Here is a 27,499-nt window from a genome sequence, read left to right on the forward strand (position 1 = left end):
GTCGCTTAGTTCGTGCTTATATATAGGGTTATGATCCACTTACATAAAACACTTAATTATATTACGTGTAATTCCATCCTCCCCATATATATATATCAAATTCAGTTCATTGTGAAATATGGAATCTTTTACCAGCAAATTAGTAGCTTCCATGAAACAAATAATTTACTCGGGTCTTACAAAAAAAAAATGTTGAACCATGTTTTATAATATTTTGATATAACAAATTAGGGCAAAATGTTTTTGGACTTGATTGAATTTATTCAAAGTTTTCAAAAATAATTCAAAGTCCTTTAAACTATAATTTGAGCACAAAATTATTTTTCTAGGTACTATATGAACAGTATCGATACTGTTTATGTGGTACCAATACCAAAGTTAAGAGAAGTGTCGATACTCTCTAAGTAGTATCGATACTACCAGTTGTTTTCAAAATGCTCAAATTTCAGAATGCAAAATAGGTACTGATACTCAAAGGGGTACCGATACTACTTTACACAGTATTATCCATACCATGAAGCATAATATCGATACTGGGCAAGCCCAACAACCTTTAATGACTAGTTTATTTAAATATTATAAAGGAAATACCGATACTCATTAAAGGAGTACTGATACTCCCTGGTCTAGCAGTTTTATTTTGCAGAAAATTAGTCTCCAACAGCTAGAAACGACCACAAACTCATTCCAACATATAAAAATAAGTTGAGAACACTTGAAGAATGTTAAGAACACCTATCCAAGCATTTATACACAAGAGAATAACTTTTAACTCTTTATTTTCTTTCTCTTGTAAATATTAGTGTTTTAGTGAGTTTAATTTTGTAAACACATACCTTGTGAGGTTTTCTTATTTACAACTTTTATTCCTTTGTAAAAGGGGAGCGGTTCTATCTTAGCCATTAAAAAGACAGGGATTTGTAAATGTTATCTTTTTGTCTTGTAAAAAGAAAGAACAAATTAGTGAATTTGTTAGAAAATCCTAAGGATATAGACTTGGTTGAGAAGTCAAACCACTATAAATCATTGTGCATCATTTTTCTCATTCTTAAATCTCCTTAATCCCTATTTTTTTTATATCCACTTCAACCCCTCTTGGCAAATATTTCAGTTGATCATTTTGAGCTTCATTGAAAATCTCAACAATTGGTATTAGAGCTTGACTCATTAGAAGGTTTAACAACCTTGAGACGATCCTTGAAGAAGCTTTATCCATTTCCGACACAACCGAGAAGATGACTTCCACCTCTGGCTCGTTCTACATGGAAGACTCACAACTGATCGACAAGCATCCATACTTCAATGGAGCCAATTAACGTCATTGTAAGAAATTAATGAAGATATTCATCCAATCCAATGATCTTGATGCATAAGAGATGATTGAGAACAATTACTCTTATCCAAAGAAGAAGACGAAGGAGTGAAGTGCCCAAAAACGAAAGAAAGCTCAACATAATGCCAAGGCCATGCACATGTTGTTTTGTACATTTGGTCCCGATGTCTATGAAGGAGTTTCTTCTTGTTCAAATGCCAAGGAGCTTTGAAATAAGCTCGAGGAAATCCATGGAAACAAGAAAGAAGAACCAAAGGTGGTGTGCTTAATGGCTCTTGAAGAGCCCAAGGTAGCTTCTAACTCAAATGAATTCAATTAATATTCTTTTGATGAGTTACAAGATGCCAATAATGAGTTGTATTATGAATTTGAGACCATAAATTCCAAATATAATAAATTAATTTCAATATTTAAAGTTGAAAATGATTTGATTTTGAAAGCAAAAGTTGATTTTGAAAAACAAAATGAAACTTTGAAAAATGATTTAGAGCTTTCAAAAATCAAAATCAATGACTTAGAAAAAAATTGATTTGAAAGTTAAGCTTGAAAGCTTAACATAAGAAAAAAAATTCTAGAAACAACTCATTACGTTTAAAAATGGCAAAATGCTCATATTGTCATTTTCATGGTCATTTGGAACATACTTGTCCTTTAAATAAAGGAAAAAGTTTTAAAATTAAACAAGTATGAGTTTCAAAAGGAACAAGGGACATTGAAACTAACGTTCAAGGATCCAAAGCAATTTGGGTACCAAAATCCAAATAAATGCCTCTTATAGGTGTGTTGGAGCAATGATGATAAAGGTAAATGATTTCAATTGCTCTTGTCACACAAAAGAAGAATGGGTAACCTTTAACCTTAAAGCATTTTGATTTTGTAAATTGGATGCATATTGATTTTTATATGTATGTATGAGTATTGAGCATGAATGATAACTTGTTATTTTATATCTCATGTATGTTGAAAATATGTTATGATGAACATTCATTTTTAAAATGATTTTTATAAAATTCTATTTCATCATAATGTTTGTGTTTGGTTAAGTTGTATTTAATTTTTTTTAATTTTTTTCTTGACCTTAATTTTTTTTAAAATATTTATGCATATGATTTATTGCAAATGATATCTCTCTAACAATTGATATCAATTTTTCAAGTGCATAACATTTTTGGATAGCTTTATGCTGATGCACTTAAATATAACATTTGGTATTGCATAAAGTATATTTGACTTATATTTAATGAATTTCATGTGCTACTAATGTGGTTTCTTTCTTATCTCATTGAAATTCAACATTCTTTTAAGTGTTAAACTTTTGTGTCAAACGTTTTCTTGGAATGCATTTATTGGGGGAACTTCGATTTTTCAAATGATTTTAATTTTAAAATTATTACTTACTCTCCATTGTTATTTTGTACCTTAAAAGTTTGAATTATTTTTTATATAACAAAGGGGGGAGAAGTATAGGTTAGAAAAATTTAATTTCTCAATGAAAAAAGGGGAGCTTTAATATTTTTCAAATATTTCTCTTTTTCATTAAATGTTTTATTAAGGGTGAATTTTCTTAAAACCAAGTTTTTCAAATATTTTGTTATATAAAAAAGTGACATTGTTGAACCATGTTTTATTATATTTTGATATAACAAATTAAGGCAGAATGTTTTTGGACTTGATTGAATTTATTCAAAGTTTTCAAAAATAATTCAAAGTCCACATTAAACTAGAATTTGAGCACAAAACTGTTTTTCTAAGTACGTAGTACCAATACTGTTCTTACAGTATCAATACTGGTCAAGCTCAACGATCTTTAACGACTATTTTATTTAAATATTATAAAGGAAGTACCGATACTCCCTGGTCTGGACAATTTTATTTTGAAGAAAAATAATCCTAACGGCTCCAAAACATCCCCAATAGCTAGAAACGACCACAAGCTCATTCCAACATATAAAAACAAGTTGAGGAACTTGAAGAAGGTTATGAACATATGTCCAAGCATTCATACACAAGAGAAGAGCTTTTCACTCTTTATTTCATTTCTCTTGTAAATATTAGTGTTTTAGTTAACTTAATTTTGTAAACACCTATCTTGTGAGGTTTTATTGTTTACATCTTTTATTCTTTTGTAAAAGTGGAGCGATTCTATCTTAGCCATTAAAAAGATATGGATTTATAAATGTTATCTCTTTTTCCTGTAAAAAAAAGAATAAATTAATGAATTTGTTAGAAAATCCTAAGTGAGAAGCTTAAGTAGTGGATGTAGATTTGGTTGAGAAGTATAACCACTATAAATCCTTATGCATTAATTTTCTCATTCTTAAATCTACTTAATCCCTAATTTTTTCTCAAATCCACTTCAACCGCTGGCACATATTCCTGTTGATCAATTTGAGCTTCATCTAAAATCCAACAAAAAAAACCCCTAAATCGGGTGTTTAGGGAAGAAGGCAACCATTACATATCACAAGTAATGATGAAATTCAACCCTTTTTTCTCCTCTGCCATGGCTAACAAGTTTGCATCACTTTCAGAGGAAACGAGGGGGTTCCATAATGAAGCATGTAATGCAAGCAATAATAAAAATTGAACAAAAAAACATGATATAGTGTGGGATCAACTCGATTTTGCAAAATATATTTTCATGGCTTGGCATTAATGGTTCTAAAAATGGAACCCAGCCAGTTCAACAACAAACGGGTTGATTCATCGGTTCAACTATATACATTAAATCATTTTATTGGAGATCGAATGATATTTTTTAATAGTACATGTAGTGATTATAAGATAGTATTTGTTAAGAATTTTTTAATTAATTTACAACGCACACACATCCTGTAGATAGTAGTGGAGCCACATATTGTTCTCAATTTTCTTTAGTTAGTTACTTATTTTAATGGTAGTGTACATTCTGAAATTTTATTTATGTTCATTCTATTCAAAATTTTTATGTTGTTAATATATGTGTGTCAACCCTCATAAATATTTCCGGATCCGCCGTTGCTTGTAGACGTAGCTGTTCAAATCAAAATCTCTAAAAAGAACAATATTCTATTTTATTATTGAAATTGCTTGATGGATCCGATTAAATGATTTTTAAATGTTTAAGTTATATTTTCTTTTAATTTTTTAATAAACGGACGAGAGATTATCAAGGATCAAATTTAATATAAAGTATCATTTAAAATTATACTGACAGATGTAAAATTTAAAATTTTTAGTAGGTGATTGTCCTAATCATCCCTTTGATCTATCATTGTCATTAACTATAAAAGATCAAAATCATTCACACTGTCATAAAAATACAAATAACAGTAATAATATGTTAATAAACTCTCTTCATCACAATTTAATCACAGCATACCTTTGGTGATTACAAGTAGGGATGTGCATAGGTTAAGTTTAGGTTGGGTTTTGGCCAACCCGACTCAACTCGAATCCGACCCAATTTTTTGAGATAAAATTTTAACTCGATCCGAATCGACACGAAATAATAAAAAATATTATTTTTATTTAATAAAAACAATGATTTAATTGAAAAATAATATATAGAGAATATTATTGTAATTATTCCTAAAATATAAGGTAAAATTATTTTTTTCGGGTCAAGACATGTCGGGTATTTTTCACTCTATACCTAAATCTAACCCGACCCTAAACTTTTTTAAAAAAACCTAATCTGATCGGGTCGAAACCTGTTGAGTTCGGGTCTGAGTCCTATGCCCATCCCTAATTACAAGCGCTTACTATAAAAGAGAATCAACTTGATGTCTCAAGATAAATCAACAAAATAACTAAATAAACATTAATTGAAGAGGTAACATCAAATTTAATCCTGAAAAAAATATAAAATATTTTTTATAATCTGAGTATTTATAAAGTAATATATATTTAACTTTTTTAATTTTTTGAGAACGCATACACACCTTACAAATACAACTGCTTAAATTTAAAAATTTTAAGAATAATAATTCTCCCATTTATCATTTTTAAATGCGAACGTGAATCATTTTGTTGTTACTTGTTTATGAATTTTGTCCCACCTTTCAATTGATCGCCACGTATACGATCCATTTATCAATCCTATGAAATGGGTAAACACTTAGCCAAAGGGTAGATAGCTAGAAAGTTCGAAAGCATCAAGTAAATGGAATTTTCAACCCCTTACATATGCCAACTTTTCAATTGGTACAAATCACATGAATATTTGAAGTTTGGTTCACTTGACTTAAAACTTAAATTTAAATATTATTAATACATGAAATGTTAAAAATATATTTGAAAAATTCAATTAATGTTACATTCAAGTCTAAGCAATTTGATTCCTCTATAAAAGGGCAGTCCCCTTGGCTTCTCAGCCTTGCAACCTACCAAACATAGATTTCTCACCACTCATTACATTCTTCCATTTTCAATTTCAAAAATGGATGGAACAGAAAAGCAGAAGCAATCACTGAGTCAGCTCATAACTCAGTTCCAGAGAAAACCGAGTCTGTTTCTTCTCTCAGTTCCAGTTGTTTCCTTGTTTCTATCTCATCCATATTGGTTTCCTTTCCTCTACTCCTTTAACTCCACCTTACATGATACACTTGCTTTCAAGCTCTTTAGCCATAGTATAGATAAGAACATCGTATTCCTTCTTTGCAATGGACTCCTTGTTTTCCTTGTAAAATACCCTGGAGTCACTTCTTCATCAAAGCATGATCTTAGTGAATGCGTTCCTCGAACTCACCCAACTCGTTTGCAGCCCGAAACACCATTGTTGGAGAAGGAAGGTGCCTTGGAAAACAGTTCAGTGAAGGAAGGAAAACAAGAAGAAGAAGAAGAAAATGCTGGTTTTCTCGAAGAAGATAAAGAAGATCAGTTAAACTGGTCAATTGAAGAAGAAGAAGAAAGTGAAAGGTACGAGCCAGAAGAAGAAGAAGAAAGTGAAAGGTACGAGCCAGGAGAAGAAGAAGAAAGTGAAAGGTACGAGCCAGGAGAAGAAGAACTAATGGAAGGAAATAAAGCGTTGAGTACTGAAGAACTGAACAAAAAGTTCGATGAATTTATTAGAAAGATGAAGGAAGAATTAAGGATCGAAGCTCGACAACAATTAGTCATGGTTTAATCATCATCTTGAAATCATTATGGAGAATCAAAATCTCCATAATGTTCATATAGCTTCCATATTTGTAAAATCTTTAGTATATCTCCCCCCCCCCCTCCTCTTTTTCTCCTATAGACTATAGTTTTATACATAATCGGCAGTAATGGTAGTTTTAATAGTCTAGACCTGTCATCAATTGAAGGGAAGATGGTTGGCTTTGGATTGGCTCAATTCAAAACAGATTAATTCGTGTTTAAATTTTTATTAAGCATTTCTAATTTAAATTACTTTTAAATTCAAGTCATTTCAAGTTCGATCATTCAAGTTTATCCATTGAACAATATTAAAATTCATGCTCCATTTGCAAGGAAATGCACTAATACTTATCCATGTAGCTGGAATAACATTTGTCCCAACGAGATGCATGTTCATATATGATCAAAATTCAAAGAGTTGATAACCTAATTTTCTGGAAAAATTGATCCATGTTTAAAGAGAAATAAAAGATTAAGTTCATGAACTGATTTCGAAGATAATCAAACAATCAAAAATCAGGTTACTTGTCGAGTGAGTCGATCGCGAGTTTAGTAGCGTTCGACTCGTGGTCGTTAAATAAATTTATTGTTCGACTCGACTTGACGCGTTGCTAGTTAAGATCGCAAGAATTATTATCTTATTTTTAATTATATGTAAAATCTAGTAAACTAATAATTTAGTATCTTTATTCTCGTTTATTAGAAAATTAATAAATTAATAATTTAGCATCTTTCTTATTATCTATAAGTAAATTAATAATTATTAATTAGACTTTCTTTTTTTAATATAATAATTTTAAGGGAACTACTAAAATATTAAAAAAACAATTAATGAACTACTTAAGAACTTATCAAATGAAGGTGGACCTTGCTCGATTCAACTTATTAAAATATCGAATCAAGTTCGAGTTTAAATCGAGTCAACTCGAATTAAATGTTAATTCAAGTTCGAATAGCTCACAAACTACTCAACTCATTAAATAATCTAAATTAAAACTAACCTAATGATACAGAAAGAGATACTCTGAAGCCACTATTTATTTTATGGTTCCTGTCCGATACGAGGTCTTTTCAATTTCACTTCTTGCATTTATATTAAATAAAACTATGAATGAATCCATTCATCTTTGAAAGGTTGAAATCAAACCAAATCAGTGTTGATAGAATACCATGAAAATTAGTGTTGATCGTTAATGTTTGCATTGAAGCTGGCTGGAACCAAATAATTGGCTCTAAGATGGGCATTAATGACAACTAACCGACTACATCCGTGCCATAACACCGTGTTAGATACGGATACTGTTATGCTCCAAAGTTTATCTTCTCCGTAATTACTAACAAGTTAAAAATGAAAATTCATGGGAGATCACAACGTGTTAAGTTGGGTCGGATTAGATTTTTAATCTATCTTAACATAATTTGAGATGAAATTTTTCACCTGTATCCGATCTAATCTAAGTTTAAAAGGATCTCGTCTAAATTGAAATTTGATCTGATTTTTTAAGTTAAAATCCGTATTTAACTTAAACATGATATATATATATATATATATATATATATATATAAAGTTGGGATCTTCTTCCATATTGTAAATCTCATTTAATTTTGCATAAATTTAGAATCATTGGATGAGTAAAACTATATGGTTGAGATTAATTCGCTTTACTCATCTAACGATCTTACATTTGTGTAAAACTCTTATAATTTTACATTATGTAATAGGATAATATAAATATAAAATTCATTTTTATTAGGTAAAATACAAATTTGATTGAAAAAATAAAATAGAAATGAGTATTATTTCAATAATCCATAAATACATAAAAGATAATATAATATTATGTCAGATTGTGTCGATTTTTTCACTCTAAACACAAACCATTTCCGGTCACACTCTAGAAAGACTCAACCTATTTGAATCTGAATTTTCAAAATAAAAGATCAATTCGATCAGGTCGAATCAAATTGAAATCCGTCGATTCAGGTAAAATTTCTATCCCTAAACAAAACATAGAAATGAAATCCAGATTAGCATCCTCACAATTAGGGACATAAATAGAAATTTATATCAATAAATATAAATTTAAGAAGTTATATTATAAATTTCATATATATAAAATTAAGTTAATAAAAAAAATATTTAAATTATATAAAATTTAAGAATTTTAAAAGTGTGATCGTACTTCTAATACCTTCTATTTATCTTTTTTTTAATTAATTATTGGTGTCTGACTTATTGACCGATTAATCCATATTGGATTTTGTAGAGTCCCAATTTAGAGATGACTCTCTCAACTCAATTTGCTCCATTCACAAACATCAAAATTCAAATCTTTAATTTTGTTTAAGAAATATAATATTCCATCATATTAAACTAACCGGTTGTTGGTTCTCGATCTATCCTTTAGAATAATAGTAACGGTGTTGAAGACTTGAACTTGGCAGCCATTTAAACTGACACTTGTATATTACCTATTTCCACCGACTGATTTGAGTTGGAAGTGCAACTTTTTTGGGTCCAAAATAGAGCTTGCAACTTGATGGGGATGCACATATCACAATAAATCAATGTGAAGATACAAAAAAGGGGGATTTTGTTAGAAAAAAGACATAAGAATTTGTAATATTGCAGAGTTGAAAATAGGTTGGGATCTGTCTATCTGCAACTAACAGTGAAACAATGAGTAGAAAGTGACCGAAGAATCCATCATCTCTTTACACCTATGTGGCTACAAACTCAAGAGCTTTCATTTTCATTCACCCCTTTGTGGATCAACTTGTGTTTTTATTCACACAAATATCTGTACCAGTGAATGTGAAAGATCTAGAAAGGACCCCCTCTTCCCTTTGGGTATTAAGACTCGTTAACAATTACCAACTTTAACTATGTTCAAGCAAAATGAATTCTTTGCTTGTAAAAGTCCTGCAGATCATCGAAATGACGAAAAACCGAGATGTTTCTGCCGGCATGGCGATGAACTCGCTTTCGATCAGGATTCCGGCACCGATGTGAGCCATGCACGTGTGAAGTATGCAGAAAATATCATTCATTCATGGCTAATAATTGGAGTACTGGAATGCATGAATATCAATAATGGTGAGAATGCTATAGAAAACAATGGAATGGCCCATGAAAACTTGACCTATTCCATTGGACCGAAATAAAAGGAGCAAAAGGAATATCAATAATTTACATTCATTAACAAAAGTCTGTATGAATAAAAAAACAAAGCTTCACTTCTCATATCTATTTGCTGTACTGATCGCAGAATGTAAACAAGAAATCATAAACTGGTTCTATCTTCTACAGTTTTCTGTCGCTTCCAAATTCCAAATACAATTCAATACCAGATCTTCCTTGCTCTGTTACCGGAAAATGAAAAACAAAATCAAATCTCCTAAAAAAACATTTCTTTTTGCTATTAAAGTAACTCAATAAATTCAAGACGCGTATTATATTTTATTTTGATTAATCTAGAGTAGTATAAGGTAGTATCTGTTTAAATAATATTTCAAATGAAAAACAAAATCAAATCTCCTAAAAAAACATTTCTTTTTGCTATTAAAGTAACTCAATAAATTCAAGACGCGTATTATTATTTTATTTTTTGATTAATCTAGAGTAAGTATAAGGTAGTATCTGTTTAAATAATATTTTCAATCATTTGATATTGAACGCTCATATCTCTAAGCATTCATGGAGCTCGACTTCGGGACCTAAAAAAATAACAATAATTTATTTACCACTAAGGTTATTTAATTCATGCAACACTTGTATATTAGTATTATTTTTTTTATCGGACACTTGCATATTAAAACACTCAAATTCGGGTCATTTAATAGGAACAAGTCACCTATTATTACTAAGACTGGTTCAATATTTTATTAATTTTGAAGCTTTTATTTGTACGATAAATTAATATTTTAAAAGTTAAATTTAAATTCATATTTTTATCACTTTTGTTTAATAGTTTTAAATTGTATATATAAAAATTATATTTTAAGAATACTAATTTATTTTTTATTTATAAATACATGTAAATTTCTATTAATGTACATTTTAATAATTTTAAAAGAATAAAATAATTTTTGATGTATTTTGAAATGATCAATTAAAATATGTAAAATATTTAATATAAAAATTTTTCTCAAAATTTTTCACAGTTTACAATTTTTCGACCACTCCTAAGTACTCAAGATAGTTCGGTAGTTTGTCTCCTAGGATGCAACAACTAGATGATCAGCGTATAATAGAACAACTATAGAGATTAAGAGTCATGCCCTTGCATGCACCTATCACCTAAAACCAGAGGAGAAGAAAAGAGTTTTTGAGTTGTGTTTAACCTAGAAGGTTTACATAATATTTATAGAGTTTTGTTAAAAAATATAACAATCCAAGACGAAAAGGAAAGATAAGGGAAGATCTTATTAAAATAATCGAGAAGATCAATTTAGAAATAAATACATAATTTCATATTCACGGATTGGAAAAAAAAATTAAGGCCTATAGTTACACAGTTTTCTTAAGATAGATTTTCGGTCACTTCTCTGGTGCTTGAGGTTATTGATGTCTCCCATTATACAACAACTAGATGATCAGCTAAAGTTGCACTTTTGCCGAGATCACAGGCTATTATTTTGCCTTTATCTATCATCGAAAAACTAGAGGGAAAGAAAAAAATTCTTTTTGAGTTGTGTTTAACCTATTAGGTTTACACCGTATTTATAGGAATTTCACGTTGTAAATTATTGAATTTTTTTGACCTAATGAACCATTTAATTAATACGAATCAAGTAATTTCCAAAATTATTGTTTTGATTAAAATAACATTTTAATATCCTTTTAATTGTAAAATAAAATTAAAAAAAAGTATACTTTATTTGAGGAAAAATATTTTAATTATGGGTTAAAATACTCGCAAGCCAGCGAAAGGCTCGACCGATTCAGACATTCATGTTTTCCACGTTGTGCATATCTACACAGTTACGAACCAACAATTGGTTCCACGTTTTTCTCAACAACGTTTGGATCAATTTCTCATTCAAAACTCTAAAATTATCGATTTTTTCCAATAAATTTCATATAGAAGAAGAATTAGAAATAATATATTCTGAAATTAAGATCATTCATGAGTATCCAAAAAATTTTTAAAAATAAGCCAATAAAATCGTATGTGATCGAATATATATTCGTGAACTGCCAGAGAAAATTTTATTCGTAATGAATAAAATATTAGGCCCCTCTAAAATCTGAACAATTCAATGTCGCCCACATCGGGTAAGTGTACCCTCAATCTTGATGGATTCAACAAGCTTGGATTTGTACCCCAATACCTGGATGCAAGGTACAACTTCAATCAAAATCATTTAATGACTAACACGTGAGTCGGTGTATAAAAACACTTCATATGCTTGTTATCTTACAAACGTGAGATATGTGTTTTTGAGGTCCAAGTAAGTCATTGTCTTTAAGTTCATAATATATCGTCTATATAAATGCCTATTTATAGGCCTTTGAGGTATTTGTATAGTGAAAACTTTTTAGTAACAAGACAAATATAAATTTAAGCTTCAGTTGGGTTAATGTATATCCATGCTTCATTTGTATCTTTCACTGCACGTATAGATTTTTTTCTTCTTCTTTTATTATTTCCCTTATTAGTACTATGATCGTCAACAAATATTATTCATATAAGAAGACTATAACAAATGTTTCTGAATAATTTAACATCTTTGAAATATTTCTTCAAAGAAGATGAAATTTACATCCATTAATATGAATCAGTTTTTCAAGATTTATCAGAGACATGAAAGCACTCTTGGCTGATAAGGTTTACGTTGTCGATGTTTTAGGTATGTTTGAAAACAATCATGAAGAACAATTCTATGTTCAATCCGTTTTCCTCGTGACTTTTTATGCAATGCTATTTAATCAAACAGGGGTAATAATTTAAGTCATTGTAAGTTTAAATATTAAACAAATTAAGCATTGTTTTTTGAATTTTAAGTTTAAATAACTAATAAGTCATTATATTTTTTATTAAAAATTTGATATTTCAGCCCCTATCAATTTTCAATCGTGACTTTGTGACGAACAAACAAGAAGTTGTATATCTGGTTTATCAGTAACAGTCCTTTAAAATTCATATCATCCTGCAATTGTATACAAGCAGTTTTGGAATGGGATCCACCTCCAACAGGAACTGTTAAGTTCAATGTGGATGGGGCACCTATCAACGGGAGATATTAGAGCTATATTTTCGAGTCCAGTTTCTGACCCCGGACCCGAGTTTACGGAACTAATCACAATCAAGACTGCATTGCAAGTCTTCAAAGAGGCAGACTAGATAAGTAAAGCATCTGTTTTGGTAGAGTCAAATTCTCAAGTTGTCCTAAACTGGATCGCCTTTATATCAACGAGGTCGTGGAAATACTGGAATGTTTTTGACGAAATCAAGAGAATGAGAAATTTCATTACTGCAGTTTACGTATGTATCAAGAACTCAAAATGGTATGGCGGATCACCTAACAAGAGAAGGAATGTTAAGGGTTGAACTTTTTAAGGCATGGTGGTGAGGAGTTATATCTCGAAGAGGTGTGCTCTGTTTGGATTTTGCAGCTTCTGTAGCACTTTGTCTATACTTTTCTGGTTTTTTATATTATTCTGGTATGCAGAGCGATCATTGCTTTTACTTAGAAAGGAGGATGATAATTCTTATGTTTGTGGAAATAATACAGGAAGATGATAATTTCGTTATTTTTAAAATATTAATGGAGAAAATAAAAATTTACTCATACTTTAGTGACCCATTTGAAATAATTTACCCAAAATATTCCCTTCTGACTCCGAGTTCCATTCCAAACTTGTTTATGGGCTAACAAAATCTGCAAACTCTGGAAACAGCCAAACCAGGCAAGAACTCGTGTCATCAACTAACTGGTCTTTCTTTCAAGCTTTCTTCGGTTTTAAGCATTGTGATTCAGCCGCCACAATGGCGCCCGTAGGAACCACAGGAGGCGCTTTTGTCGCTGCAACTGCTTCCTTCTCCATTTCCATGGCCGTCTTCTCTTACTTCCTCTTATTCAAAAAGATTACTTCAACCCTTCATTCCAACAAGAAGAAAAAGCCCAGAACTGGAGTTTTCGATGCCATTGGCAACACCCCTCTGATTCGTATAAACAGCCTTTCTGAAGCTACTGGCTGTGAGGTTACTTTCAACCCTCTCTTGAATTTATTTCATTTTTCATGTTTAATTCTATCTTTATATTCAGATTTTGATAAACGGGTTTCCTATAACATGTCTCTTAACTGGAGCTTTTTTGTTTGAATTTGTGATTTTGATCTTCACTGCCTTTGTCCCCCCCCCCTCAATGTTATTAATGTTTAGCCTTCAAGTTACTGTTTTTGTCTGATTTTGAGATCAGAGTCTTTCATTTTTTTTCTGTGATTACTCAATCGTTTTTTATGGATTTGAATTAAATTGATTACTTCAATTGCTTTAAATTTGTTCTTTTTTCTTTTATGTTCTCAGATTCTGGGGAAGTGTGAGTTTCTGAATCCTGGAGGAAGTGTGAAAGATAGAGTAGCTGTGAAAATTATTGAAGAGGTAATATATATATATATATATATATATATATATCAGTTCAGATTGGTCATATAAATGAGAAAAAATCAATCTATAATGCACTTTATATTATACTTCTTGTTTCATATTGAAAGCTTGCATTCGAAATATAGCACTTTTAACCATGGAGGAGTACCGAATCCTTATGTTTATGGATAAGAAGTGTCTTTGCATGTTTTTCAGAATTTGGGGATTTTATGCTCATAATTGTAACTATTGCTTATGTTCATGTTCAACTCTTGCCATGTCTGTTTATTGATCGGTCTGTTTTCTGGTACAATATAGGCTCTCGAATCAGGTGATCTAGCTCCCAGTGGAGTTGTCACCGAATGGAGTGTGGGGAGTACCGCGATTAGCCTCGCAACGGTAGCTCCTGCCTTTGGATGCAAATGCCATGTAGTCATCCCAGATGATGCTGCTATCGAAAAGGTGTGTAAAATACACTGCGGATGAGCATATCCAAAATTTCTTCTCTATATTTTCTTTGAAATTGCAGCATAATTTGACTTTATTGCCTCTTGCAAACTTCTCTTAGTCTCAAATACTCGAAGCATTGGGAGCGACTGTTGAAAGAGTAAGACCGGTATCGATTACGCATAAAGACCATTATGTTAATATCGCTAGGAGGCATGCAGTAGAGGCAAATGAGTTAGCAGCAAAGAATAAAAAGGCCAGCCAAGTTGATGGAAAAGACCGGGATCAAATGGATGGTCGCACGCCTGACCAGGAGAAAGAAAAACCGAGTTTCTTGAGTCTTTGTCATGGTGGTTTCTTTGCTGATCAATTTGAAAACTTGGCAAACTTCAGGGCCCACTATGATGGTACCGGGCCGGAGATTTGGGAGCAGACTGGTGGCAGTCTAGATGCATTTGTTGCAGCTGCAGGCACTGGTGGTACCGTGGCTGGTGTTTCGAAGTTTCTCCAGGTAGAAATTTTAGCTTCATTTCAACCACTTGTACATATTTATACGAGGGACTAATGTAATTCATGAATGTCGGACAGGAGAAGAGTCCAAAAATCAAGTGTTTTTTGATAGATCCTCCTGGTTCTGGTTTGTTCAATAAGGTAACTAGGGGAGTCATGTACACTAAAGAGGAAGCGGAAGGACAGAGACTTAAGAATCCATTCGACACCATAACAGAAGGGATCGGAATCAACAGAGTGACTAAAAATTTCATGATGGCAAAGCTTGATGGGGCATTTCGAGGCACGGATAAGGAAGCTGTTGAAATGTCCAGGTCTATCTGTCATATTTTATACTTGCTCTAGCTTTTGTATTTTCATTCCCAAACGTACAAGCTGATTTATTTCAGTTTCATACATATCTCCTTAAGACTTATTTATGTTGAGTCTGATATGAAACGATTAGAAAGCAGTCTTGGCAGGCACCTCACACGAATTCTTTTGTGGTTTGGAATGTATGCTTGGATTGTGAGCTGTAATCTTTTATCTGCTTGACATTTCAGGTTCCTTATGAAGAATGACGGGCTCTTTCTTGGAAGTTCTTCGGCCATGAACTGCGTTGGAGCTGTTCGAGTAGCAAAGGCTCTTGGCCCTGGCCACACCATTGTAACCATTTTATGTGACAGTGGGATGAGGCATTTAAGCAAATTTTACAATGCCGAGTATCTGTCACAGCATGGATTGACACCCACGGCATCTGGATTAGAGTTCATGAGCATCAAATGAACCCTGCAAAGATTTCGATTCCGATGCAAACATTCTCCATCAAATCAATTGGCATATTGAGTAATGTTTGTCGATGGAAATTTCAGAAGTTACTCAGCCAAGTTGACCGTAACTTTGGGGGAACGAGCATCCTGAACGATTCATTTAGTTAGGATTGGAACTTGGCATTTTTTCATTTGAACTGCCTTTATAAAATTTGGAGACTCAATATATACCGAATATTTACACTTTTTTTAAATAATAAATATTTACACTTATATACTGCTGTTTTGCTACTTGCATTTCAGAGTTTAGATTCCTTTTGGAACTGCAAAATTCGGAGGCCTAACGATGAGTGCTTGCACTGCAAAAGTCGGTGTCTTTTGATCAAGCATGACTTGAAACTTCAATTTTGTACAATATAAACAACTCCATATTGAATGAAAAAAGATTAGTGAAATAAGAGAATTTCCAAATGGCTAAGCAATGACGCAAGTTCATACTGTTATGGTGAAACCATATGAGTTCCCAATTGTACCAAGGCTTAAAAATATGACTTTCAATGTCTTCTCATTAGTATTAAAACGGTTGATGGATTATTGTCAAACTACATAAGCTCAGTAATTAGCTTGCATACAACAAGACAAAGACTTATCATAAATGGTGCCGGTATGTTAAACTTTGCACCGTTTAAGTATCTTAAGCCACAGAAAGCTTTGATTCACTGGGGGTACGACTTATCAAATTGCGATTCATCGCAATGTGGGTCTAGCCAATCCCTGTGGGAACCCTTGGACATGTTGGGGCTTGCTTTCCCACCACCTACAAGCTCTTTCAAATTTTCCATCTTGTTCTCTCGCCCTGCCCCGCCGATCCTTCTATCAGCTTCTTTTAGTTTTTGTTTAAACCGTTGCTTACGACTGGACAGGTTCAGCTCCTGCTGCCTTGATTGTGATGGTGGTGCACCATGCGGTCCCAAGTAAATGTTCTCTTCTTTTTTGGTCTGCACAAGCCAAAATATAAACATGTCTACATATTAGCTTCTATTCGTCAACAAGACAAAAAACTTCAAATAAATGAATAGACTCTCTTGGCATCTACAGGTATAGATATTTGCAAATGACCTGCTGCGAATGGGGTTTTGATGTTTCTACATCTGAAGTATCAGATTCAATTTTTTCCGGTTCTTCAATTCCCAAGCTAGGAATCACGAATCCATCAGTGTCTGATGAAAAATAAAAAGTACATGGATTAAAATAAGATATCTCAGGTTAATCAATTTCAATGATATACCTTTTTTTTCTCTAAAACAAAGGAAGTAAACATAAACAATGTCTCAGCACATTAACATGTAACTTTATCAAAGCAAAAAACCGCACAACAATAAATCACTAATTCACTATGTTCATTGGAGACATGGAAACTCTCACCCTCTCTACTGATAACGATCAGAAAATGATGCAGCAGATTCTCTCTAATCCTAAAAGATGACCCTTTACAAGAGGCCACTTGGCACAGCCATCTATGAACTATGTGCCAAGATATAATGATCTGCACAACTAGTGGCGGAACATCCCTACCCAACCAAATGCCCCCGCCCTACAAGAGGTCACTAACTGAGGAAACATAAACAACAAACTAATGGAAACCAGAAAAAAGTCAGCAGCATATACAGACACAAGAGACATGAATCGGAATGTCAAGCAATTGCAAACCTGAAAGTAAGGAGTTAAACAAAAATGCATATGTTTTTACTATCATCTTGCTATAGAACCAAAGGCAATAAAAGAACAATGAACAACTAAAGCTTCATGAACTTATGCATCTGCAAATACAAACATGCTTTCTTTTGGCAGTTTATAAGTTTATCCAAGAGATGCCAAGTTATCTATTCTTTTACTTATCCCTCACACCGATATCCTCCACAAAGTGAAGCTTCATGAACTTATGCATAAGATCATCACAATCGATACAAAGGTAACCAGATACCAACTAATGCAATAAAGAATAATACAAGATACTATAATAGCATGGTAATGAAGGAAACACATAAACCTCAACTTACTGTAGCTCGATATGGATACGATCATGATCCACCAATCAAGAGAAAATCAACAAAAAAAACATAATTAAAATAGATAATTATAAATACCAAATATCGTCCAATATTCATAGTGAATCGATTCAAATATCCAATTCTCTCACATATATCAGTAGAATCTAAAAAGCCCACATCTAGAAATTAAAAATAAGCAAAAACCCAATTATAAAAATTTGATTTTTAGCTAAAGATCCAAAATCCTTCTATTCACCAGAATTTTCCAAATAAACAACCAGAGAAAGAGAGCTAATATACCCCACTCATCTTCTTGTTCATGGAGTGAAGAAGTGGTGTGCACTGGAGATGAATCCATGAGATACTGAAGATCATGGATTTCAAAGGCGAAAGGGCAACAAAGCCCGGAAAAAGAAAGAGAGATCAACAAAAATCAGCATAACGAATCCAAAAAACAAAAATATAAAAAGGAGAAAGTTGCGCAATATATAAATAGAAGCCAAAACTAATCTTAGATTTGGAACCTTATTCCTTCTTTTCTAGTTGGTATTTTTAATTCAATAAGGATAGACAGGAATTGAAAACCCTAACCCTTAAAAATGATTTTTGGGTACAAAAACTACTAATAAGTTACTTATTTACAATAGGTTAAATTATAGTTTTGGTCCTCGATAATAGGTTGTAAATGAGACGAGATCGCAAACTACTCGAGATCAATTCGATCAAGACTCGATAAATACTCGACTCGAACTCGAGCTCGACTCGAACTCGAGCTCGACTCGAGTTCTTAACGAGCAGAAACGAGCTATTTAATATTTAACTCGAAAAGCTCGTGAGCATCTCGAAAGTATAATATATTAAGATTTTATTTTTTTAAAAATAAATTATTAATAATATTAATATTTATGTATTTATTTTTAAAAGAAAATACAGTAAGATTTTCATGTATTTAATGTTCACGTTCGAGTTTGAGACTTTAATCGAGTTAAGTTTAAGATTTTTTTTTTCATTTCGAGCATTTTCGAGCTATTCATGAGCTTCAGTTCAGGATTTCGAGTTCGAGTTGAGCTTGAAAATTTTAAACTCACGGGTTTTCGAGTCGAGTCGAGCTCAGCAATACTCGAGCTCGACAATACTCGAGCTCGACTCAGCTTGTTTACACCCCTACTCTATAATAAAGTTATTTATTTAAAGGGGGCAAATTATAATTTAAGTCATTTGTCATGTTTAAATTTAAGATCTAACTCATGTACGTTTTTTTCGGAACTCAACAAACCAAGATTTATTATAGAGGCAGGCAATGGATCGCGCAAGTGCAAAGGGGCTGTCCGGGGACGAGGAGAGAGGAGGCGAAAAGCATCGCTGCTATCGATTTGAACAATAACTTATGCAATAGGTTAAATTAAAAACCCATTCTGCCAAGCGAGGTTGAGGCCTTCAAGGATGCCCCAGAGCTCGACTTCAAGCACACTTGTATCCCTAGATAAAGCGGCAGACCAAGCGCTCAATTTTATCACATAAACAGACGGGGAATTTACAAGCCTGCATAATGAAAGAGGGAATGCTCAGCAAAACCGATTTCGCAAGAGTAATACGACCTGCGAGCGACAGAGTACGAGTTGACAGCCCATCAAGTTTATGTATTCGGAGAGAAAAAGATAGTTGTCTTAAGCTTGTTCACTATGTGACCAGATTATATCCGAAGGAGTCAAGCGTATCTTCTATTAGAGTGGCATGTTGCAAATTGACCTTGGCATAAAGGATGAGATCATCCACAAAAAATAAATGAGAGACAGGGGTTCCTTTCGTGCAAGCTTGATTGCAGACCAAACACCAGAAGAGACACAGTTGGTGATGCTGTGACTCAGACGCTCCATGGTTAAATTGAGAAGGTAAGGAGATAAGGGGTCAACCTGGAGGATACCTTTGCCCGGGATGAAAGAGCGACTCAAACGTCCATTCCATTGGACCTGTATTTCTGAGGAAGAGACACCAAGCATAAGCAGGCGGAGGTCGAAAGCTTTCTGCAAATCCACTTTAACAACCATCCAACCAGTTTGGCCTTTTTTTTGAAGTCATTGTGTGAACCACTTCCTGATTAATAATGACGTTTTCGGTTATGCTCCGTCCCTTAAGGAAACTGGTCTGCTGTGGACTAATGAGACCAGGCAGGATATGGCGAAGCCTTCGGACAACAATCTTCGTAATGAGTTTGTAAAGGACAGTGCATAAACTGATCGGCCTAAAATGAACAAGAGACTCCGGAGTACTGATTTAGGGATGAGAACCAACGTAGTTAGGAACAAGTGACTAACGTATCATTTCGTTACTATTTTAAGATTGAACCGTCAACATCCATTAAAAAATCTATCACTTAAACATTATTTGACATTCAACTTAATTTATAATTTATTTTAACTTTTATTTAAAAAATCTAAAACTTCTAATTTCTAAAAAAAATCCCTAAAAGTATATAATTTCTCACAATACAAAACTATAAATTCACTATTTTTTCTATATAAAAAAACAAAGCATAAGCCCTCGTCTCCTCACCCAAACCCTTCATCTAAAATAACTACGTCTATTTAAAAAATAATATTATATTATTAAAATTTTCAATAAATATATTTTAAATATTTTAATAATAAATAATTTTATAAAATAATAATAAAATAAAATATTAATATTAAATATATAAAATAATATTATTAAGTATTTATATTTTTAAATTAAAAATTGAGAAAATGACTTACGGAAACGGAAGATTAAAACCGGAAGTGACTTTATACAAATTGCAAAGAAAATTTTAATACAATTAAATATCAAAAAATAATTTTTAAAAAATAAACAAACCCTTTAAAAGAGATTAAATTCATAATTTGAGTTTTATAATATATTATGATTATTCTCAATAAAAAAATAGAGAAAAAGAAGAAGAAAGAAGCCACCCCGGTATCAGCCCGCAAATTACCTTCATGAAATAGGCCCCACCAGTAAACCCCCAAAATATGGGCCCCACAACTTCCAAGATACCTCCAAAAGAAGATCTCAGCCCTTGGATTTACATCACGTAGAGGGACAAAGATCAGTGTCGTTCATTACATCCCATCTCCAATTTCGCCCAATTTCTGACAAGATGCCGTCCTACGTGTAAATTAACTGCATTTGAAATCCGGGTTTCAAGTCCGGAATTTGAAAAAATTGAAGCGCTCTGCTCCCTCTTCACCTTTTGAATGATCACAAATAGTTCCTGAATCACTGTAAGTTTTCTCTTTTTCTTTTTCATTTTTCAGCTTGCATATGGTAATTAGTCCTCAATTCTTTTAAGTTTGTCTTCTTTAAAATTTGAAATTTGGCGAGTTTTCAATTTTTTAGATTTAGGGTTGTTTCCTGTCCAAAATGAAAATCTTATTAAATTAAGCTTAATAGGCTTGGTTTTAGGTTTGTTAAAATGTGATTTATGATTTGTACAGGTAGAGAAACAAATGGAAAAAAAAAACGAGATTTAAAATTTTCTTTCTTGTCCTCCCAAAGGAACCAAAAAGGGAGTACTTGTTTTTTGTTTCGAATCTTTAGTTCTTATGGGCCAACTTTGTGGTTTTCTTCATTTTTCAACATGTTTCAGTCCCTCGGATCTCTAATATTGCAATTCAAGTCTGTTAAGGCTTTGTTTTTCTTTGGTGGTGTGAGGCTTTCTCCCCTGTTTGCTTCGCTGTAGCTCGTTTCAGTTGAAGGAAATTTTCTTCTCCCAAGTTGAATGTTCCTTGTACCCCCCCCCCTTTATGGAGAGTGCAGTTCTTCTCCTTGGTTACAACTTTTTGCTCATTTTATTCCATGGAAGCTTAGGAGAACTTTATTGTGTGTGAAAAAGACATTTCTTTTGTTATGCGAAAAGACTGCAATGGAAAACTAACTTACAAAATTAATATGGCCTGCCGATTATTCCCTAATTTATCAATTATTATTTTAGTGGGGGTATAGTGTTTGTTGCTGAGTGTTGTAGTGTCTGTTTAATGGTTGTTTTGTTTTGTTTTGTATGTAATAATTGTTTTTTTCATTATTTTGTTATTCCATCCTACAGCTTTGGAAGGCTAGAAGAACCAAAGTAAAGCATTTGCTTTGAATTGGTTTGATTATGGGTGAAGAAGAAACGAAGACTGAAGTCCCTGACCCAGTGGCTAATGGGACTGCTCTTCCAGAAAAATCTGTTGAAGTTGCATCTGATAAAAGAGAGGAAGAAGATAATGGGGTAAAGGAAATGGAAGAAGATGAGAAAAATGATGAGAAAGTTGAGACTGAGAAGATGGATGAAGACCAGCAGGTCAAGGAAAACAAGGAAAGCAAAGAAGCTGAAAGTGAAGCAAAGGAGGAACCTAAAATCGATGCAATGGAAGAAGAAACTGATGCAAAAGAAGATGTCAAGAAAGTTGAGGAGGAAAACAAAGATGAGGCAGATGAGTTGAACAAAGTTGAAGAGGAACAAGAAGAGAAGGCTGAAGATGAATTGAAAGGAGAAGATGAAGAGGAACAAGAAGAGAAGGCTGATGATGAATCGAAAGGAGAAGATGAAGAGGAGCAAGAAGAGAAGGCTGATAATGAATTGAAAGGAGAAGATGAAGAGGAACAAGAAGAGAACGCTGAAGCTGAATTGAAAAGAGAAGATGAAGAAGAACAAGAAGAGAATGCTGAAGAAAGTGAGGAGGAAAAAAGTTCAAAGAAGCGAGGGAAAGTTAAAAGAACTGGGGAGAAAGTTAAAGGGAAGACAAAAAAGTCAGAGGAGAAGAAGGAGCCAGAGCAAAGAACTCCTCTCACTGATCGACCTGTGCGTGAGCGGAAATCTGTTGAAAGACTGGTTGCATCTATTGAAAAAGATTCTTCTAGGGAATTCCAAATTGAAAAGGTCCCCCTCCCCCTTTTTCCTGGCTATCCATTTTACAAAACAATTTAGATGTTTAAAATTTTGATGGTGCATCAGATATTAATTGGTTGCTTTGGCAATTGCAGGGAAAGGGTACTCCACTTAAAGATATTCCTAATGGTGTGTTCTCTAGTTCTTATATCACTCAAATTAGTGGGTTTGTTATAGAAAATATCCTAAAATGGCTTTGTATGATGCTATATTTGTAAACCATAATCAGCTCATTTCTCCTATTGCTGTTCATCATTGATTTTATGCTGTTTGCATTGTCATGCTGCTTCCTTAGTTTAATTTTGCTCATTTCTTGGCCATACATATATCTACCAAGTTCCTTTAATGTGTATCGATATTCCTTTTCCTTTGAAATCAGATATGTTCTAGTATTTGCTATTAGTTTAAAACCATAAGCTGAGTGAAATAACATCTGCTATGTCATCTTCTGCAGTGGCATTCAAGTTGTCTAGACGGAAGACTGATGACACTTTCAGGTTGCTTCATACTGTTCTCTTTGGAAGGAGAGGGAAGGTAATCTGATTGCTGTCAAATTTTTTTCCGATACCATCCAGCATTTCCAATTTGTTGTTTCGTCCTCTTGCTTTGATGATAAGGGTTTATCTGCTTGCAAAAACACATAAACAGAGTCTATAGTGATGCATGTGTGCATGAGTACAGCATGAGTCATTGCAAAGAAACATACTTGGATGGTTCTGGGTTGCTTCAGTAGTACATTCCTGATTTTGCTTTCAGTTTACTCATATTCCTTGCTCTTTGCAGGCTGTTCAGATTAAGAGTAATATTTCCAGATTTTCTGGTTTTGTGTGGCATGATAATGAGGTAAGATGATTTTAAAACTATGAAGCTATATTTTTGTTACGGATGATTGATTTTTCTGTAGGAATTGGACTTATGGGCTTTAAACCTTTTAGGAGGCTTGTAGCTTTTCTACTTGTTTAAGTTGCTTATGTGGCTTATATTAGTGCACTATAGTAGGTTTTCTTGACCTTATTCCATTCTAATGCTGTGATAATCACAGGAAAAGCAAAAAAGTAAAATAAAGGAGAAGTTAGACAAGTTTAATAAAGAGAAATTATTGGAGTTCTGTGATGTGCTTGACATACCGGTTATGAAGGCTACTACAAGGAAGGTTTGTTTTGCTACTCTATTTCGTGCTTTAGTTCTGCCAGCTAGTCTGTTTGATTAGGTCAGAGCACTTTTTTACTAAGTTATTCAATATTCATGCAAATTGATCAATACAAACGCTACTAAGACTTGTCTGGTGGGTTCTTTTCTAACCTGGTGTGCAGTAAAATGTTGGGTAGCAAACCATGTCTTTACATAAAGTTTCATAACTATGTTAATCTTTTTCCTTTCTTTTTTATTCTTCTTTTCAATAAAGCTAAGGTTTTGTTGCCTTCAACTGAGAAACCCTCGTGTATGTGATTAGTTTTAATAGTTTGGAAAATGCCGAGAAATATTTGGTCACTTTGCTTATGTTTAGATGCAACAGTTATATTAGTAAGATCTTGATTCTAGGATTGTGGTTCAGTAGAAGGTAGGGGTGAATTTTAGAGTTGTTCTCAAGACCTCGGGTTATTAGGAATATGAAAAGTAGTACCACTGCAGAAGTCGAGTGTAATTTATATGAGAACTTATTAATAATCAGACTTTCACAATCCTTAACAAAATGCTAATTTTGTTACTGAAGAAATTGAATTTTTATAATCGGTGTTAATAAAGTCTAAAATGGACTTGCAGGAAGATATCATTTCAAAGTTGATAGACTTTTTGGTGGCCCCTCATGCTACCACTACTGTTCTACTTGCAGAAAAAGAAAAGGTTACATTTTTACCTACTGCTTTTGCTAAAGTTCCATTTTGACATGCTGATTTCTAACCTATAGTGTATTTTCCCCCAGTCAAGTAAGGGTACAAAGCGCAAAAGGGCTACAAAGTCTGGAACTACATCTAAACGGTCGACAAAGGTATTATTTCTTCCTTGTTGACATCAGAAATCTGATATTTGTTTTAACCACTGGAAGTTTTTGTTAGGACAATCACCTCTGGTTACTGTGTTCAAGGAAATTCTAGTTTACCATTCAGTTAGATCTCCTATCTGTAAATAACTTGTGCTAAATGAATGCTTACTGTTATGTTTTCGGCCAAGGACTAAAGGGTCAGCATTTGGTTTTACTTCTTTTTAAATTTATTTTCTTAGTTATTTTATTAGGTTGACCCCTTATTGTATGTAATATGCAGAGTCAAAAACAGAGCGGCGATACTCCAAAATCAGGGAAAAAGAACACTCCTGATTCAGAGGATGAATCTGAAGAAGAGGAAGAGGAAGAAGAAAAGGAAGAGGAACAGAATGTAGAAGAGAGAAATGAAAATGGAGTTGCCGAAAAATCTGAGGACGAGATGCCCAAGGATTCTGAAAGTGAGGAGAAAAATGAAACTGAAGACGATTCTGAAGAAGATGCAAAGAAGAAGAAAAAGAGTTCAAAGGTATCATCCAGAAAGCAGGAATCAGCTGGAAAAGCTAAAACCAAGAAAGTCACAACTCCCAAAAGGTCTACCCCACAGAAAAGAACCCCAAAAGCATCGTCGGCTAAAAATTCAAAGGCTGATGATGGTAGTGATGAAAGTCCTAGGGTGTCTTCAAGGAAGAAACCTCAAAAAGTCACCAAGGAGAAGCCCTCTACACCAGTGAAATCTGCCTCCAAGGAGAAAACCAGTAAGATAGCTGCCTACATTCTGTTTGTCGATGCCTTTTGTCAAGGAAATTGAATAATTGTCTCCCATTAGCCAAATTTGTAAGATCAGCTTTTGGTTATGAGCATTTACGGTGATATCTTTTTTTGTATCTTTAAAGGCAAAAGAGTGGGAATGGCGAAGGGCAAAGCTAAAGAGCAGAAACTGAAGCCAAGTGATCATGAACTAAGGGATACAATTTGTAAAATTCTTAAGGAAGTAGACTTCAATACGGTAAGATCTGCTAGTAATATACTACTATTAGAATAGCTGCATGCTTTACTAGACCTTTTTTGGGCTGGTCCTGACTACCATGACTATTTTGGTTTCTGAATTAGAGAGTTAGTTTATCAGGACTTTGAGTTCAGTGCTAAATGGGTTATCCATGGATAATAATTGTACTATCTGTAACCTTCATTTGGTGGAACTGGAAAGTTAGAATAATCTCCGAGGGTCACCGACTGCTAAGACTATTTGGTCGCATTTTGTCATCTCAAAACCAAACATTCTTAGCTGTTTCATTGAGTACGATGCTGCTATTGATGTTTTATTTTGAATCATTTCACTGAAGAACTTAGCAGTGTGGAAATGAGATGTACTCTTTTCCATTGTAGTTTTGGGAATGTTTATTGACAAAAATATTGCTTTTTGTACTTGATTTTTGAAACACACCGCCCTTGATTTTTGTACTTGATTCATTTCATTTCAATTTCTTTGCTTAAAGGAATTTGAAAATTCGTTCTCCCATGTTTTCATTTCATCATTTATATTGTTTCCATTGTTGTGGCTGACATAAGTTGTATTACTTTATCTGCAGGCTACATTCACTGACATTCTGAAGCTTCTTGGTATGCATCTTTCACTTTGTACTTGGTTCTCCCATCTATGTTATATACCAACACTTTTATGGCTCAGTGTTGAATTATGAAAGTTAACAATGGAAGATGTGCTTGTAATGGTTTTCCTTCCAAATTTCATTGTGAATTTTGATGGGACCGCTCAAAGGCAAACAATGAAAGCCAACAATGAAAACCATCTTTTTTTATGGCTAATTTAAATGTCTGATAAGGAAGTCATAGTAATGGTTTGCCTTCTAAATTTCATTGCTAAATTTTGGGGGCACCTTGATTTGGAGCATGAAATGCTTGTTTCTAGGGGAGTGGTGGCCTAGTTTCTAGGATATGTGTAGGATTTAAATTGAGATTGCGATCGCGTTTTTGGTTGCGTTGTGTTTATCACGATTGCAGTCATTGTGGGTATCACGGTTATGAAACAACAGTTTCGGATGACACCTTCATTGCTATATAACAGTCACTATTCCAGTAGCGGACCGCTATTTAAATCTCTGGTCACTGTAGACTTTTCTGATATGCAATGTCTTAATGGAGAATTGATTTTCATTTCAGCACAACATTTCAGTACCGACCTCACCCCGAGGAAGTCATCGATCAAGCTCATTATCCAGGAAGAGCTTACGAAACTAGCAGATGAAGCCGATGATGAAGATGAAGAAGGCGATGCTAAGAAAGACGAAACCCAGTCCGCGGGACAAGATGGAATAATAACTACACTGGAAAATGAAAAGGTGTAGGTATTGATGTCTTGTGCCAATATGTACTTTTTAGCTATTACTTAGCAGGTTTGCTTGTAATCTATTGTTGGTTTTTTCGATGAGCAAATTAGCAATTATCAAATACTAGAGAGGGAAACTGGAGTCACCTATCTGTGTTGCAGGATTTGTACAATCAATTAACATAATCTGTAGTACTTTACTATCAGAAGACCCAGTATTTTGAGTTACAGAACAGAACTGCTTGAGTTTATATATATATATATATATATCCATGTCTTTTTAGCGTTGAGAACTATATATTGCTGTTCGTAGATCACTGCTTACATTAATCATCAAGGAAAAAGAAAAAGGAAAATTACCTGATACAACTTGCTTCCTCCATTAATCGATTGAAGAAGCTTTTAGTAGAATCCAAAGCAACCTTAAGTAGCTCAATTTGCCCTTTGATCTCTTCAATT

General features: G+C 33.3%; 4 protein-coding genes across 6 annotated transcripts; 3 read left to right on the forward strand and 1 right to left on the reverse strand.

The window, feature by feature from the left end:
- The first annotated feature begins 5,684 nt into the window (after nt 1-5,684).
- On the forward strand, nt 5,685-6,641 carry LOC120219545. The gene is made up of 2 exons (XM_039216368.1): nt 5,685-6,225; nt 6,313-6,641. Exons 1-2 carry the CDS (start codon nt 5,754-5,756, stop codon nt 6,438-6,440), a joined length of 600 nt encoding a protein of 199 aa, XP_039072299.1. The 5' UTR covers nt 5,685-5,753; the 3' UTR covers nt 6,441-6,641.
- A 6,805-nt stretch (nt 6,642-13,446) lies between these two features.
- On the forward strand, nt 13,447-15,914 carry LOC120219541 (cysteine synthase 2-like). The gene is made up of 6 exons (XM_039216364.1): nt 13,447-13,662; nt 13,987-14,061; nt 14,365-14,508; nt 14,615-15,004; nt 15,082-15,317; nt 15,546-15,914. The coding sequence occupies exons 1-6, from the start codon at nt 13,447-13,449 to the stop codon at nt 15,766-15,768; spliced, it is 1,284 nt and encodes a 427-aa protein (XP_039072295.1). The 3' UTR covers nt 15,769-15,914.
- A 462-nt stretch (nt 15,915-16,376) lies between these two features.
- Nucleotides 16,377-18,335, reverse strand: LOC120219546. Of its 2 annotated transcripts, none has more exons than XM_039216369.1 (3): nt 18,104-18,335; nt 16,872-16,972; nt 16,377-16,759 (listed from the first exon to the last, which is right to left on the reverse strand). In XM_039216369.1, exons 1-3 carry the CDS (start codon nt 18,159-18,161, stop codon nt 16,469-16,471), a joined length of 450 nt encoding a protein of 149 aa, XP_039072300.1. In that variant the 5' UTR covers nt 18,162-18,335; the 3' UTR covers nt 16,377-16,468. The 2 variants fall into 2 exon arrangements, with proteins under 2 accessions (XP_039072300.1, XP_039072301.1); XM_039216370.1 differs by having other exon boundaries at nt 16,377-16,750; nt 18,104-18,332.
- Nucleotides 18,336-21,000: 2,665 nt separating this feature from the next.
- LOC120219540 (protein DEK) lies at nt 21,001-27,278 on the forward strand. Of its 2 annotated transcripts, none has more exons than XM_039216362.1 (12): nt 21,001-21,063; nt 21,885-22,703; nt 22,808-22,841; nt 23,167-23,246; nt 23,496-23,555; nt 23,755-23,865; nt 24,477-24,557; nt 24,637-24,702; nt 24,977-25,451; nt 25,590-25,702; nt 26,286-26,316; nt 26,875-27,278. In XM_039216362.1, exons 2-12 carry the CDS (start codon nt 21,939-21,941, stop codon nt 27,057-27,059), a joined length of 2,001 nt encoding a protein of 666 aa, XP_039072293.1. In that variant the 5' UTR covers nt 21,001-21,063; nt 21,885-21,938; the 3' UTR covers nt 27,060-27,278. The 2 variants fall into 2 exon arrangements, with proteins under 2 accessions (XP_039072293.1, XP_039072294.1); XM_039216363.1 differs by lacking the exon at nt 21,001-21,063 and adding an exon at nt 21,258-21,348.
- The last annotated feature ends 221 nt before the right edge of the window (nt 27,279-27,499 follow it).

The sequence above is a fragment of the Hibiscus syriacus genome, unplaced genomic scaffold, assembly GCF_006381635.1.
Source record: "Hibiscus syriacus cultivar Baekdansim isolate YM2019G1 unplaced genomic scaffold, ASM638163v2 tig00110206_pilon, whole genome shotgun sequence".
NCBI lineage: Eukaryota > Viridiplantae > Streptophyta > Magnoliopsida > Malvales > Malvaceae > Hibiscus > Hibiscus syriacus.

Bases quoted from the DNA above. Each gene is read 5' to 3' on its own strand.
- LOC120219545 (XM_039216368.1), top strand. From the start codon at position 5,754: ATGGATGGAACAGAAAAGCAGAAGCAATCACTGAGTCAGCTCATAACT. The intron at 6,226-6,312 runs GTGAAAGGTACG...ACGAGCCAGGAG, and splicing joins AATTGAAGAAGAAGAAGAAA to AAGAAGAACTAATGGAAGGA.
- LOC120219541 (XM_039216364.1), top strand. From the start codon at position 13,447: ATGGCGCCCGTAGGAACCACAGGAGGCGCTTTTGTCGCTGCAACTGCT. The intron at 15,005-15,081 runs GTAGAAATTTTA...AATGTCGGACAG, and splicing joins GTGTTTCGAAGTTTCTCCAG to GAGAAGAGTCCAAAAATCAA. The intron at 15,318-15,545 runs GTCTATCTGTCA...TTGACATTTCAG, and splicing joins GAAGCTGTTGAAATGTCCAG to GTTCCTTATGAAGAATGACG.
- LOC120219546 (XM_039216369.1), bottom strand. From the start codon at position 18,161: ATGGATTCATCTCCAGTGCACACCACTTCTTCACTCCATGAACAAGAA. The intron at 16,973-18,103 runs GTATATTAGCTC...ATTTTTCATCAG, and splicing joins TGAACAAGAAGATGAGTGGG to ACACTGATGGATTCGTGATT. The intron at 16,760-16,871 runs GTCATTTGCAAA...TTTATATTTTGG, and splicing joins CAAAACCCCATTCGCAGCAG to CTTGTGCAGACCAAAAAAGA.
- LOC120219540 (XM_039216362.1), top strand. From the start codon at position 21,939: ATGGGTGAAGAAGAAACGAAGACTGAAGTCCCTGACCCAGTGGCTAAT. The intron at 23,247-23,495 runs GTAATCTGATTG...TGCTCTTTGCAG, and splicing joins TCTTTGGAAGGAGAGGGAAG to GCTGTTCAGATTAAGAGTAA. The intron at 24,558-24,636 runs GTTACATTTTTA...ATTTTCCCCCAG, and splicing joins TACTTGCAGAAAAAGAAAAG to TCAAGTAAGGGTACAAAGCG.